This window comes from Cibotium barometz, unplaced genomic scaffold (assembly GCF_041138505.1).
Source record: "Cibotium barometz isolate CiBa-2024 unplaced genomic scaffold, ASM4113850v1 ctg522, whole genome shotgun sequence".
In the NCBI taxonomy this organism is placed as follows: Eukaryota; Viridiplantae; Streptophyta; class Polypodiopsida; order Cyatheales; family Cibotiaceae; genus Cibotium; species Cibotium barometz.
In genome coordinates this window covers 53,330-68,523 of record NW_028229453.1, presented here as the reverse complement: position 1 = coordinate 68,523, position 15,194 = coordinate 53,330, and the positions used below count along the sequence as shown (strand labels likewise).

The 15,194-nt window shown below is 43.3% G+C and overlaps 1 protein-coding gene across 8 annotated transcripts in view; it reads left to right on the top strand.

Moving 5' to 3' along the window:
* The window catches only part of LOC147602528 (uncharacterized), a 29,069-nt gene extending 21,247 nt beyond the window's left edge, over positions 1 to 7,822 (top strand). For 2 of the 8 annotated variants that reach the window (XM_086797932.1, XM_086797931.1), the window contains 2 exons: positions 7,122 to 7,172; positions 7,259 to 7,822. In XM_086797932.1, coding sequence (XP_086654058.1) covers positions 7,122 to 7,129 — 8 coding nt within the window. In that variant the 3' untranslated portion in view covers positions 7,130 to 7,172; positions 7,259 to 7,822. Of the gene's footprint in view, positions 1 to 7,121 lie in introns of all 8 variants that reach the window. The other 6 variants (XM_086797933.1, XM_086797930.1, XM_086797934.1 and 3 more) reach the window with 4 other exon arrangements.
* Positions 7,823 to 15,194: the final 7,372 nt, after the last annotated feature.

Genomic DNA, 15,194 nt, shown 5'->3' with positions numbered 1-15,194 from the left:
GAATGCAGAAATTGAAAATTTGGTTTGGGGTTTCTTAAATTAGATGCTAGGCGAGCTGTTCTATATATGTGGCTTGGTGGAGCGAGCTGAGCAGCCGGCGGCGATGGTGTGGGCGGTGCAGATCTGTATGCAGCTAGCTCTTCCAAATGTGCAAAGCAAGGAGCCAAGCATGCGCGCGTGCGCGCGCGCACACACACACACAAAAAAGTACAGCCGTGAGAGAGTACAAGGAAAGGCACAAGCCACTCTCTTACTCCAAGATCCTCGGGTGCAACTGCTGGTAGGTGTTCACCTTGATCGATGGCAGGGGCACGCTCTAGCAAGATGCCCCATCTGACGGCAAATGAAACATTGTCCAGGGGGCAATACTCTCTGCAAAAGAGAATCTCCCCAGAGGCACGGACAGAGATGACACGAGGAACACCTTCCGAAGAGGCGATGCAGATGCAAAGAGAGGGATCCAGGCCGTTTGAGCTAGAACCGAGGTGGCTGTGGGGGGGGGAGGGGATTCCATGGCTCTCTTGATAATTCTTACCAACTGCTGGTAGGTGTTCACCTCAATCGATGGCAGGGGCACGCTCTAGCAAGATGCCCCATTTGACGGCAAATGAAACACTGTCCAGGGGGCAATACTCTCTGCAAAAGAGAATCTCCCCAGAGGCACGGAGAGAGATGACACAAGGAACACCTTCCGAAGAGGCGATGCAGATGCAAAGAGAGGGAATCCAGGCCGTTTGAGCTAGAACCGAGGTGGCTGTGTGTGGGGGGGGGGGGGGGTTCCATCGCTCTCCTGATAACTCTTACTAATCACTGGGAGTAGTGGAAGGTACTCCTTCCTGAGACCAAGAAAGAAAATTGTGACGTGGAAGGCCGGGACACCTACTAGGGGGTCGGATGCTGGGTCGAAGCCGTGCTGCCACCTCGCAAAGGCGGCCTGGTCCGTTCGTACTACGTAGTGTGATGGGGCTTAGCTGCATGACTCTATCCGATGCTATAGGTGAATCAAACTCCACTTGGTAGTATCCACACCCAAGAGGATGAATATTAGTGATCTCCTGGCTCGCCGTGCTGGGCCGCTACGCACAATCTTGCAAACCAAAGTGGAGGCCTGTAGGGAGGCGACAGTCAATGCGAGGAGCTGGAGGTCCGCTTCAAAAAAAGATGGGCAAGGGACGGGGGCCTCAGTCGGGGATGACGGTTGAAGGGGAAATACAAGAGGAGCCAGAAGCTTGCCAAAAGAACAACAAAAAACCCCAAAGCTGGAACCTGAAAGGAAGAGGAGGCTGACAAGTGGGCAATGGAAAAAAGGGGGGAGCAGGAGAGGGAGGAAGGATGGCACAGCAAGGGGATTTGACGGCAGAGGAGGGCTGGTGGAGAGGCGCGATGAGGAGGCTGGCAGACGGGGAGGTGGCAGACAACTGGAGGCAGGAGGCGAGGGTGGCAGCAGGTGAGAGCCCAAGGGAGGGCAGGCAGCGGGTGCGAAGGAGGGCAGCGAGGGCACGCTGTGGGGTCTGGGGACAGGGCAGAGGCGGGGGCGCTGAGACTGTGCAAGGAGGGGGGGCAACCAAGCGAAGGTGGTGCTGGGGGGGGACAGGTTTGCGTAGGGGGGGAAGCTTCAGATCTAGTGTTGCTATGATCGTGAAGTGTTGACAGGTACACTGTGTCTACTTGTTTCAATGTTATTTTACTCAATGTGTACATTCCTTTTCAGGTGAGCGTAGCCATTGTTTTGTCATCTTTTCTGTTCATTGTTTCCATTGTTTTTAGAATAACTGTGAGGTGGTTGAATGTTTCCATTTCCATTGTCTGCAGAACTTTCAACATGAGAGAGAGAGGTTAAATGCAAAATCAGTAGGGGGGAGAAAGAAAGAGAATCATTTAAAAAAATCAGGAGGAGAAAATCAATCAGGGCAAGATCAAGGCAAAATCAAAAGAAGGGGAAAAAATGGAAAAGGGCAAAATTGATGGAAGCAAAATCAGCACAAATTGAATCATCGTAAGAAGGTTTTGGGTGGGTGGGCACATGGGCCTGGGGCACAGCTTGCATGTGTTTGTGAGGGCGGGGATGGGACAGTGTGTGTGGCTTTTTTTTTTGGGGGGGGGGGGGGTTTGTGGGGGGGGCTTGGGGCGCACAGGCCTGGGGCACAGCTTGCACATGTTTGTGAGGGAGGGGATGGGAGTACAAGTGTGTGTGTGTGTAGAGAACCGATGAGGAGATCTGCGCCAACTGTGCAACACTGCCGTTTTTGCCGACTATGCAGCGCCATCTTCACTCTGCTCCTGTGCACGTGCTTCTTGTGCCTTTGCACATATGCGTCTGCGTGTGTGTCTCTGGGGTGCATGCACAGGTGTATGCTGTCATGCTGGTGTTTGACGTGGCCTGTTTCCCCTCTGTCGAGTCTGCTTGCATCTTTACACCCTAACGCTTCCTTCCTCCCGACCTGCTCTCATTTTGTCTGTTTTTTCCTCTGCTCAGCTCCTGCTCTTCGCTGTTCTTCTCTGTACAACCCTCTCTGTATGTGTGTGTGCGTGCATGGGTGTGTGTACATTGAACAATTTGAATCTCTTCAGTGCGTGGCTCAGCATGGCCTCTTCTCCGGACCAGTTGGTTTCAGACCAGAATGTGAATATCAAGGTTTACCATCATGCTCACAAGAATGATGAGCACAGGGGAATGTAGCTCACAATGTGGGTTCTTTAGTGGCTAATGTTCTCAATGAAAAAGCGAATCCAATGCCAATGCGGTCTCACGTAATTGGGTTTAAGTAGTGGTGGCTAGCTCCACTCCTTTGCCTCCTTCCTTAAGCTGTCATCAAGAGGTTGTCTCTCTTCATGCAAGGACTCTCACTCCTCTCTACTCTCACACTCGTGAACACAAGCATAAGAGGAACATGCACCAAGAATAAAGTACTCACTCCTCTCACTTCTCTCTCTCACACCATAGAGAGCAAGGAGATAAAACTAGACTCGATTGGCACAAAGGAGGATTGTGTCTTTGCATTATGAGAATTTGATATTTATACAATTGGGGAGGTATTGAGCTCTTTGATAAGCATGATGTTATTTGGAATGTATTGTGGGATCTGCGCATATGGATGAGAGTTAAATCCCCTCATTTCTCTATCATGTACAGAAGATGCTTCCAATAAAGTGTGTTACCTATAATGTACACGGTATTTGCAATGCTCATAAATGGAGATGTTTATGGGATTATATACATACGACGAGACCATATATAGTTTGTTTGCAAGAACACAATCAACATGAGTATGGTGGCTAGTTTGGCCATTTTGTTGGATATAACAATTTCTATGTAGGAAGTAAACAATTCTCGGGTGTTGCTTTTCTTTTGTGACATGAACTGGGCTATCATTGGAATATAATGATTCATTGGGCCGATATAATTCTCTGGCTCAATATTGGGCTAGATTGGACAGATGGTATTTGTTATATTCTCGACAGTGTGACTCCTTTTCATGCAAGCTTTGGGTTGATTATGCCTCAACACTCTCTGATCATACATCACTATGGTTGGCTTTATATTTTCATATGTCCGAGTTACACATAAATATCAGCTATCTCTCGCTTGATGCCTTCAGAGCTTTAGTACATGATGCCATTTCTCCGCTTCTTGCTCAACTATTAGATAATGTTGACATTGCTTGGTTTTGTTTTGTGCAACGAATGCAGACAGTCATTTTTGACTATGGCAGGTGCTATGTTGATGACGCAAAGCTAAAAGTTGAAATGGCTAAGTGACCAATTGAATTGCTCACGACGCTTAGCCATCTTTAAACAATTACGTAAGATCAACAAAATGTGTTGTGCAAAGCCAAAAGGTGTGTCTCTGTGAATCAACAAAGAAAGATACAAAAATGGCAAATCCAAGATTAAGGTTGCTCATGGACACAATTTTTCAAAAGCTTGCATGCTGATAGGCAAAGACACAAAATTGTGCGTGTTAAAAAATTTGATGGCACATGGACATCCACAAAAATGGAGCTTTGCAATTGAATTTGTCAATCATTATCAACACATTTCAGAGCTCGTCTGTTGTGGATCACATTGTTGACAACGAATCTGCTTTCAAATATGATTTGTTCTTCATCAAGGAAGAGTTGACACATGCATTATTTCGCATGGGATGTTGGAAGTCACCTGGTTGGGGTGGTCTAACGGTTGAATTCTTTGTTGTCTTCTGGGATGAGCTTAAGCTTCCGATCTTGAACATGATTAATGTTGCATGGGAAATAGGATCTATGCCTGATTCTTGGAAAGAAGGCCTTGTGGCTTTGGTACCTAAAAAAGCATTGGGAGAATCCTTTAATGATTGGAGACGAATCATGTTAATGCCAGTTATCTATAAATTGGCAACTAAAATGCTTGCAAATCATATTGGTGGTCTACGTTTCCGTGGTTTGCTTCCACAACAATATGGTGTTGTCTCCAAAAGACAAATTATGGATAATATTGCTAATGTATATCTAGCCATGGAATATGCCAAATATACTTATCAAGATGTGCTTGTTATGCAAGTGGATATAGCAAAAGCTTTCGATACAGCTCAATGGGACTACATAGGTGAGGTCATGGCTGCAATGGTGGTTGTAAAATGCAACAAGCTATTTTTTGGTTATATCGGGATAGTACTGTCGAGTGTATTTTTGGTCGTCATCTTTCATTGAAGTGGACACAACAAAAATCTGTGTCAAGGATGCCTTCTTAGTACATTGCTCTTTGCGATCGCCACACATCCGCTTTTGATGTATATGGATCTCTTAAAACTGCACAGGGACAATTACATGGTCTGCAATTACCCAATGGTTCGCATTTACGAGAGCGCCACGTCTCTTGAGACGATCTTTGGTCCGCACTCCTAAAATGTATGGTGGATTAAATATACTTGATCTACATTATCATCTCTTGGCAAGAAAAGCCACCATGATTCCCACTTTTTTCCAACTTCGGTAGCCATGGGCCATAATACTTGTAGGCATGTGTGCTTCCATCAAGATTAGAGCTTATGGCAATTGGCACATTTTTTATTGGGAAGTAGTGCTTAGTAAATTTGAAGGAAAAAATTGGGGATGCCCTTACGCATCTTCCCTACTTCGTGATTGAAAATTAGTTTTGTCTTCTATTCATTGGCATGGTAGAGATGCATTGACTGGGAATTCTCGTCGATTGGGAAGCATCCATTGTTCTTCGATGTTTCCTCAACCACTTGCAGTGCAGGAATGCTTGCTTTTTGGCCTCTATTGGAGTTACCATTGTGGCGGATGTCGTAACAGATGAGAGATTTGTGATGACTTTCCCACAAGCTTGTTTGAAACATAACTTGGGTTTGCATCGTAGGTGAGTGTGGAAAACTATTACTATGTTGTTGCGGCCTTTTGAACCCATCCCACCCTTGGATGATCACATGACGGACTTCATGATTGGCAACCTGCTGGTCATACCGGCTCTGTTCGATTGGATGCGCTTTCCGCAAGTAAGGTGTACAAATTGTTGCTTCACCGTGGATTTAGCCTCATGTTGATACTTTATGGGGCTTGCATAAGCTTACTAAATGGTGGAAACAAAGGCTTCGAATAATTTGGGGTTGTAAGATGCCTCTCAAACAATGTCTATTCTTATGGAGATGCCTTGTGGGAATACTTCCAGTTTCTACTTTTCTGGCATAATGACATATCTCCAGTGATAGATGTTGTAGATGTGGACGACATGCAGAGTCCGTTCCCCATCTTCTTTGGCATTGCAGGAAGTCTAGGAATTTCTTGCAAGCACTGACTCATAACCTCCGAGGACGTTTTCCATTGTTCATAGGAGGAAAATTCTTTTGGATTTTTGGTGTTCAGCCATCTTGCATGGCTAGATTTGACACTTTCATCATCTGGATGAGATACTGGGCACTCTAGACTATTTGGAAGGCTAGGAACCATATTCTGTTTCGACAGCCTTCTCTAGATGCTTATGCTTTCTTTCGTGCCAATCTTTGCCAGTCCTTAAATGACCGTTGACAACAGGAGGCTATTGATATCCCGAAGTTTGAAGTCTTTTTCTACTGTTTCTAGCTTTCTTCCTTTGGTGACTTCTCTCTCAAGTACATCCTCCGCATGTATAGTTTTTCTTGGTAATAGAACACTTGTTTGTACTTAAAAAAAGAGTGTGTGTGTGTGTGTGTGTGTGAAAGAGAGTGTGTGTGTGTGTGTGTGTGGGGCGTGGGCAGCGTGCAGGGTTGCTCAACGGAGTTTGCGCCTGTGGGTTAGGGAGGTTAGGGTTTCACAGCCACACATCATGGTTGGTTTAGGGTTTAGGTTGCGTAGAGTTAGGGTTAGATAGTGCAGCATGAAGGAAGGAAGAGAGAGAGAGAGAGAGAGAGAGGCGAAGGAGGAGGAGAAGAAATTATATCAATGTCTGTGAAGGGCAAAAACAACCTATGAGATCAAATGCATGACATGAAGACCATGAAGGTCTGGACTCTTGGAGCCAAATCAGTGGTCCAGCAAAAGTAGACATTTTTAAAAAAGAAAGGAAAGTCCTAGTAATGAAGTAGTAGAGCACCAGACATCATATACATTCACCTTGGTTTGGATTTGTGGAAGTCCTGTATGAGGGCTACTGAGGGGATGAAACCCAAAGTCCACAGGTTGTGCACATCCAGGGAGTAGAGTAACAGCTGGTGTATGGGTAGAGAAAGGAAATAAAAAGAATGGTCTAGGGAGTAGGATCCTTTCGGTGCTGGAGTACCTCTATAATAAAGGCGGGGAGGGCAGCAATGGTTTTTCCTTGTGAAAAGAAATGTGGCATTCCTCAAATAAGGGAAGTATGTGCAGATGGGTAGTGCATAAACTGGGCATATCAAGAGAGCGTTTGATTCTGTTTCCTGCAAGAGAGGGTGGATAGTGGCATAAACTGGCATATCAAGAGAGCGCGTGATTCTGTTTCCTGCATGCCAAAAGAGCAATGTGCATGCTCTGTCCACCGTCCGGCCGCGAGAGAGAGAGAGAGAGAGAGAGAGAGAGAGAGTGTACTGTAGTTCTGCTTGGGAACATACTTTTTTGTGTAAGTTTTAATTGACTAAATGATTTACTGATGCTGGTACATCTGCATCATTTCAGGTGTTTAGAAAGAAGCTGCATATGATATCCATTTATGCCCTGGATTTGCGGGTAACAGTAATCTTTCTGCGGCCTGCTTTAATAAAAAGCCTAATGTGGAAGTTGAAAAGGTTTTTTCTGATGACTTTCTGAAGCAGGACAGCGAAACCACATTTTATGACTAAAGAGATGTTCAGGCATGGCTTTTGTTCTCAAAACAGTTGACCCCTTGTTGGTTGGCCAAGAGTAGACGAACACAAGCAAAAGAAAATAGCCTCAATTGAGATGATCATCCTTGCATGCCCTGCTGGTATAACATCGAGATTAAGGCATAGCTCTCGTCGCCATCGCTGAGGGACGTTTGGCGAGGTGTGTCCGATGTATATCGGTGGGTTGGCCTCTCTTTTAGGGTTTGTGGCAAAATATCAGAAGCCTCGTTTTTTGATTGCTAAACCACTAGCTTTATTTTCCTTTCTGGGCTTTTCAAACCGGTCAAGAAGCTCTAGTTTCTTGTTACGATACAGGCTTTTGCGTCAAGACTTGCTTAGACAAGGAGAGAAGGGGGGGCCTTGTATGTATGTATATATATTCTTCTCTGCTGGCGTCTTATTCAGTTTTTTACACGATTGATGTCTTACTCAGGCCTTCATTGTTGCTACCAGCGCTCAAGTATGATCTGTACAAGCAGCGTTCACATTTTAGAACTGTTAGCCAGTGTTCAACATTCCTGTTTCCTGCAATACGCAGACCATCTACACACACTAACACTTGGGTTGTCAAATTGTCCCGCCAACCTCCCTAGCCCTTCTATGGAATTAGTTCTCACACACACACACACACACATACATACATACATACATACATACATACATATATCATACATACATACATACATACATACATACATACATACATACATATATATGTATGTATGTATGTATGTATGTATGTATGTATGTATGTGTGATATATATATATATATATATATATATATATATATATATATATATATATATATGTATGTATGTATGTGTGTATGTGTGTGGTATATATATATATATGTATGTGTATGTGTGTGTGGTATATATATATATATATGTGTGTGTGTGTGTGTGTGTATGTATGTATGTATGTATGTGTGTGGTATATATATATATATATGTATGTGTATGTGTGTGTGTGTGGTATATATATATATATATGTATGTATGTATGTATGTATGTATGTATGTGTGTGGTATATATATATATATATGTATGTGTATGTGTGTGTGTGTGGTATATATATATATATATATATATATATATATATGTATGTATGTATGTATGTATGTATGTATGTATGTATGTATGTGTGTGTGTGTATATATGTATATATGTGTGTGTGTACATACATACATCTTTAAAAAATGGTTAAAATCCTCCTTCTGTAAATGTAATTCTAATATTTTTTTAAATTAGAGATATGGAGTTAAAGAGTGTTGGGTTTTATGCTGTGTATGCACCCAGTGATCATCAGTAGGTTACTGGGACACTTTTTACTTCAGTTAGTGGAGGTTTTTTTTCCCAGTTTAGCTTAGTTTCACTTATAGTGGTTTATAAGTGGTTTGGTCCACCTGGCACAGTTTATGGCCAGACCATGTGAACACACTTTAGGTCACATCTTTTATATGTGGCTATTGTACTCCTTTTTATCATTATCATCATATGAGCAAACGTGTTCCTCTCTCTCACACGCTTCCTGTTGGTGTGCCTTCCAAAACCCTAACCCTAACCACTCTTCCCTACATATTGGTATCAGAGCCATCAACTGCCCGTACAGGCCCTCGCCATCAGCTGCAGCTCGCCATCAGCTGCCCGTACCAGGCCCTCGCCATCAGCTGCCCGTACCAGGCCCTCGCCATCAGCTGCCCAATCTCTAGCCCACGTACAGTCCTGCACAGACAGCCGTACAGTCCGTACAGGCCTGCTGTCTGTCCATACAAGCGCCGGCTGTTCCGTACAGCAGACGACCAGCACCTGCTGCATATACCTGCAGCAATACAGTCGTTGCTACTCCTCCGTACACTGCTCTGGACAGTTGTTCCATACAGCCTCCAGCCGACCAGTACCTGCAAAATCACATGGGTAAAATTTAAAGCTTTACATGTTTTGAAATTTGGGCGTTTTTTTTGTGAAAGCTTTTCTGGCAGATACAAGGAGGTTTTCTTGCAAAGAAACCTCTACAGGCTTTTGCAAGGCTTTGGGTGCAGAAATTTTGGGCATTTTTTGGGCATTTTGGCACTGTGTGAGCCACTTTTGTTGCTCTACTCAGTCAGTGGTGCATTGTTTTGCACATTCAGAGGATTGAGAGTGCAAGCATATTTGGGTCAGTTGTACTCAGTGGAGTACAATTGCTTTCAGGGTTGTTGTTTTTGGGTTTTTTGATACACAGGTACAACATTGCGCACTGGCATAATGGCAAATCAACAACAGAGTGATGTGTTCACGTACTTGTCTAAGGAAGACAAGCTGGATGGCATGAATTACTCCTTGTGGAGTTTCATGCTGAGAAATGTGCTCGTGGCAAAAGGTATTTGGGATTTTGTTAGTGGTGATGAACCACGTCCAGGTCCATTGGCTCTAGAGACTCCTCCTCAAGGGGGTGCTCGTGGAAGAGGACAACATGCACATGCACCGATTCAGCCACAGCCTATTCAAAGAACAAATGCCCAGAAGACATGGGATGCCAAAGATGCACAAGCCTTATCACTTATTGCATTGTCAGTACAGAGGTCTATTATACCTCATATTTGTTCAGCTGGCTCTTCACGGAATGCATGGGTGACTTTGGAGCAGATGTATGCTGCTCGTAATAAGGCACAGATCTCATTTTTGAAAAGAGAGCTGGAAAACCAGAAGATGCATGAAGGAGATGATATGTCTAGCCACTTGAACAAGCTGTAGGATTTGAGAGAGCAACTCATCAATGTGGATGAGATTATTCCCGAGACACAACTTGTATCAAACTGTTTGCCAAGATCATACTTGGCTTTTCATACCTCTTTGAACCTTAGCATGAGGAATGCTATTGAGCTCCTAAAGTATCAGGAACTTAGGAACTTGTTGCTCTCTTGTTACAGGAAGAGCAAATCAGGAAGAACATGAACATGAACACAAGTGCTGAACAAGCATTTGTGATAGGTCTAAAAGGGAAAGGCAAGTTTCAGCCAAAGAGTTCAAATCAGAATTCAGGCGATGGTGGTTCATCTTAGGATACCAAGAAAGGTGATGGACAGCCCAAGAAGAAGGGCAAATGCCATTACTGTAAGAAGCCAGGTGACTACATCACAGTGTAGGAAGAGGATTGCCAAAGAGAAGGAGGAGTCTGGGATGTCTATAAAAGATACCTCTAAAGCTCCTCCGGAGACTGCTTCCTTTGTTGAAGATAGGGATTACTGTTTCTACACATGCAGTTATGATGCCTTTTGGTCTTCACAGGCACTCAGTGTGACTGAGCATGCATGTACTTGGTATTTTGATAGTGGTGCTTCAAAGCATATTACATCTCGCAGGGATTTATTTTGTAATGTATGCCCTGCCCGTGTTGGCAAGACCGTTCAGTGTGCCAATAATGCTTCATATCCAGTTCGTGGCATTGGGGAGATTCAGCTCACAGCCATTGATGGCTCTATTCTTCGCCTTACAGATGCCTTAAATGTACCAGGGATAAAGAAGAATCTGTTGTCCATTTCTTCTTTAGCACAGTGTGGTATGTCATGGACTCTATCAGTTGGATGCATTTCAGCCAGTGAATAAGTCTGCTTATCATGCATTCACTCTTACTCCAGCTATGGTTGATGCGGAGTTATGGCATGCTCGCATGGGGCATGTAAATTTTGGTAGTCTTATGCTTATGCAGCGACATAATATATTGACAGACCTACCTCTTATGGAGAAGCCTCCAGATCACATATGTGAAGGATGTATTTTGGGAAAAATGCATCGGTTTTTCTTTCCACGTGATCAGGCTCTACGAGCAACTGCAAAGTTGCAACTTATACACAGTGATCTTTGTGGTCCCATGCAGACGAAGTCATTAGGAGGTTGCTTCTATTTTGCTATTTTTATTGATGACTTCTCTCGTATATGCTGGGTCTATCCGTTGACACGAAAATCACAGGTATATGATGCATTTTTGGCCTTTGTAGCACTTGCTGAAACAGAGTCAGGATGGAAGGTTAAGACCCTGCGTGGAATATGTGTCACACATGTTGAATTCCTTTCTTGAGAGTAGAGGTATCAAGCATCAGTATACTACTCCTTATACTCCACAGCAAAATGGGGTTGCAGAAAGGAAGAATCGGTCACTCATGGAGATGGCCAGATGTATGTTAAAGGCAAAGAAGCTACCACATGTCTTTTGGGTGGAAGCTGTTATGTGTGCTTGTCATATTTTGAATGGATGTCCCACAAAGACATTGGTTTCCATTACTCCTTTTGAGGCTTGGCATGGCCGCAAGCCTTCGGTATCACATTTTCGTACTTTTGGGTGTCTTGCATATGCACACATACCCAAAGAGTTCAGGAGGAAGTTGGATGATAAAGCCACAAAATGTATTTTTGTTGGGTACAGCCGTGAGAGCAAGGGCTACCGGTTATATGATCCACTATCCAAGAAGATATTCACTAGTCGGGATGTGATTTTTGATGAAAATCAGAATTATCCATGGCTAGTTATGATGCAAATCAGGCTGAAAATAATGTGTTTGAAGGCCTACTACCTATGGAGTTTCATTCCACAATTGGTGATCCAACCCATGAGGGTGCAGGGCAGCCAGCTAATCATGAAGGTGGTGCAGAAATTCAGCAGGAGATTGAGCCAGAAGTTAAGCCAAATATGGGGCAACAGGCTCCACAGGTCAGACATATACCTAGATGGTATTTGAGGACATTACAGGACAGCCATCTAGATGCTCCTCTTGCTGGCCGTACTCGTAGGGAGACACGAACCAATGAGCATGCACACATCATGGATTTAAATATTGTTATGGCAGCTAGTTTACAGGATGATGATGAGCCTGATTCATTTGTGGATGCACGAGACAATGTGCATTGGAACAAAGCCATGCAAGATGAACTTGATTCTATTAAAAGGAATCAAACATGGGATTTGGTTGATCTGCCCAAAGGCAAGAAAGCCATTGGTACTAAGTGGGTCTATAAGTTGAAAAGACATGAAGATGGATCCATTGACAGGTACAAAGCCCGTCTAGTTGCAAAGGGCTACGCACAGAAGAAGGGCATTGATTATGAGGATACATTTGCTCCTCCATCCCGTATGTCGACACTTAGGAGTGTCATTGCATTGGCTGCACATCGTGGTTGGGTTGTTCATCAGTTGGACATCAAGACTGCTTTCCTACATGGGGATCTCGAGGAGGAAGTTTATGTACATCAGCCCATAGGTTTTGCAGAACATGGTCATGAAGGGAAAGTATGCAGGCTGAAAAAGGCCTTGATGGTTTGAAACAAGCTCCATGAGCTTGGTATGCAAAGATAGATGCTTTCCTGCTCACTCAAGGCTTTGTGAACAGTTCATCAGAAGTCACTTTGTATGTAAAGAAAGAAGAGAAAGATTTGCTGGTCATCAATCTTTATGTAGATGATCTTTTGCTCATGGGATCAATTATGACAAAATTGCAGCTTTTAAAGAGATACTGCAACAGACATTTGCCATGTCTGATTTGGGGCTCGTACACTACTATTTGGGCATACAGTTTGTGCAGGATAATAGAGGCATTGGGTTGTTGCAATCTCGGTATGTTGCTAAACTTCTGGAGAAGTTCAAATTTTAGGATTGCAAGCCTATCAGCACTCCTATGGAGCCTGGGATGAAACTGTCACTACAAGATGACAATATTTTATTTGATGCCACTATATATGCTCAGGCTGTTGGGTGCCTTATTTACTTGTGTACTACACGGCCAGATATTCAGTATGCCGTATATCAGTTGAGCAGATTTATGCACAGCCCACGATTGTCACATTGGCAAGCTGTGAAGCGTGTATTTCGGTATTTGCAAGGTACCTTGTCTCTTGGATTGCTTTATCTTGAGGGCGGTGACATGCAGTTATATGCTTACAGCGATTCAGATTGGGCTGGTGATTTTGATACCAGACATTCCAATAGTGGAAATTGTTTCTTTCTTGGCTCTTCATGTATTTCTTGGCTAAGCAAGAAACAGACCACAGTGCCACTTCGTCTTGTGAGGCAAAGTACAGAGCAGCCTACACTACTACCGTTGAGTGTGTATGGCTGCGTCGTCTTATGACTGATATGGATATTTCAGTGGAGGAGCCTACACCTATCTATACTGATAGTCAGAGTGCCATTGTTGTGGCCAGGAATCCTGTGTTTCATGCTTGCACGAAACACATTGAGATTCACTATCACTTTGTTCGTGAGAGACTCCAGGCACGTGATATCAGTCTGATTTACTGCCCTACAGATCAGAATGTGGCAGACATCTTCACCAAGGCACTACCACGTCCGAAATTCGAAGCATTCCGCATTGCTTTGAATTTGTTTCCTTTTGGTGGATGATGTACAGTGATTACATATCACTCCAGGGGGGTTTGTTGGGTTTTATGCTGTGTATGCACCCAGGGGAGTGCTAGTGATCATCAGTAGGTTACTGGGACAGTTTTTACTTTAGTTAGTGGAGGTTTTTTTCCCAGTTTAGCTTAGTTTCACTTATAGTGGTTTATAAGTGGTTTGGTCCACCTGGCACAGTTTATGGCCGGACCATGTGAACACACTTTAGGTCACATCTTTTATATGTGGCTATTGTACTCCTTTTTATCATTATCATCATATGAGCAAACGTGTTCCTCTCTCTCTCACACACGCTTCCTGTTGGTGTGCCTTCCAAAACCCTAACCCTAACCACTCTTCCCTACAAAGAGAAATTTAGAGAGAGGAAGAGATAGAGATCGAGACGGTTTTAGAGAGAGAGAGAGAGAGAGAGAGAGAGAGAGAGAGAGAGCATTTAAGAGCGAGAGAGAGGGAGAGAGAGAATTATAGATAGAGACATAGAAAGAGAGTTAAAGAGAAATAGAGGGAGAGAACAAGAGAGAGAGAGAGAGAGAGAGAGAGAGAGAGAGAGAGAGAGAGAGAGAGTGTTTGAGTTAGAGAGAGGGTGAGAGAGAGAGAGGAAGCTAGAGTAAAAGAAACATAAAGTTAGAGTTAGAGAGAACTACAGAAAGAGTTGGAAGCGTTGAGAGAGAGAGAGAGAGAGAGAGAGAGAGAGAGAGAGAGAGAGGAAGTTAAGAGTAAAAGAGACATAAAGCTAGAGTTGGGAGAGACCTATAGAAAGAGTTAGAGAGGGTGAGTTAGAGTGAGAGAATTAGAGAGTCTGAGTTAGATTTAGAGTGTTACTAGAGTGAGAAAAAGATGGATAGAGAGATTAAGAGAGTTTTAGAGAGAGAGAGAGAGAGAGAGAGGGAGAGCTAGCTAATTTAAGATAAATGGGAGGGAGAGAGAGAAAGAGATAGAGATCAAGGGATAGATAGAGAGATTTAAAAAGACAAGTACAAAAGGAAGGGGAGAGAGAGAGAGAGAGAGAGAGAGAGAGTTAGAGAAAGGAAGAGTTTGTTAGAGAGAAAAAGCATTTGAGTTTGAGAGAGAAATAGTTAGAGAGATATAGAGACAATTATAGAAAGACAAAGTTATAGAGAGATAGAGAGGAAGTTAGAGTGAAAGAGACATAAAAGTTAGAGAGAGAAAGTAGAAAAAGACAGAAAGTTGGAAAGAGTTATAAAGGAAAAGAGTTAGAGAGAGAGAGAGAGAGAGAGAGAGAGAGAAAACATTAGTGCTGTTGAATTTTAGAGCATAAAAGCTCTACAAAAATATAGCAAGCTACAAATATAGTCTTGAGCCTACCAAAAGTATAAAATACTTATTAGTATGTACAATGGTTTGAGGCTTTAGCCTCACAAAAATATTGATGCCAAAATACGAAACCATAATAAGTGTTCACATGTCTTTCAAAATATCTCATAGTGGTCTAACACATATTACACTTCCGGGATTTAAAACATAATTCGTCAATC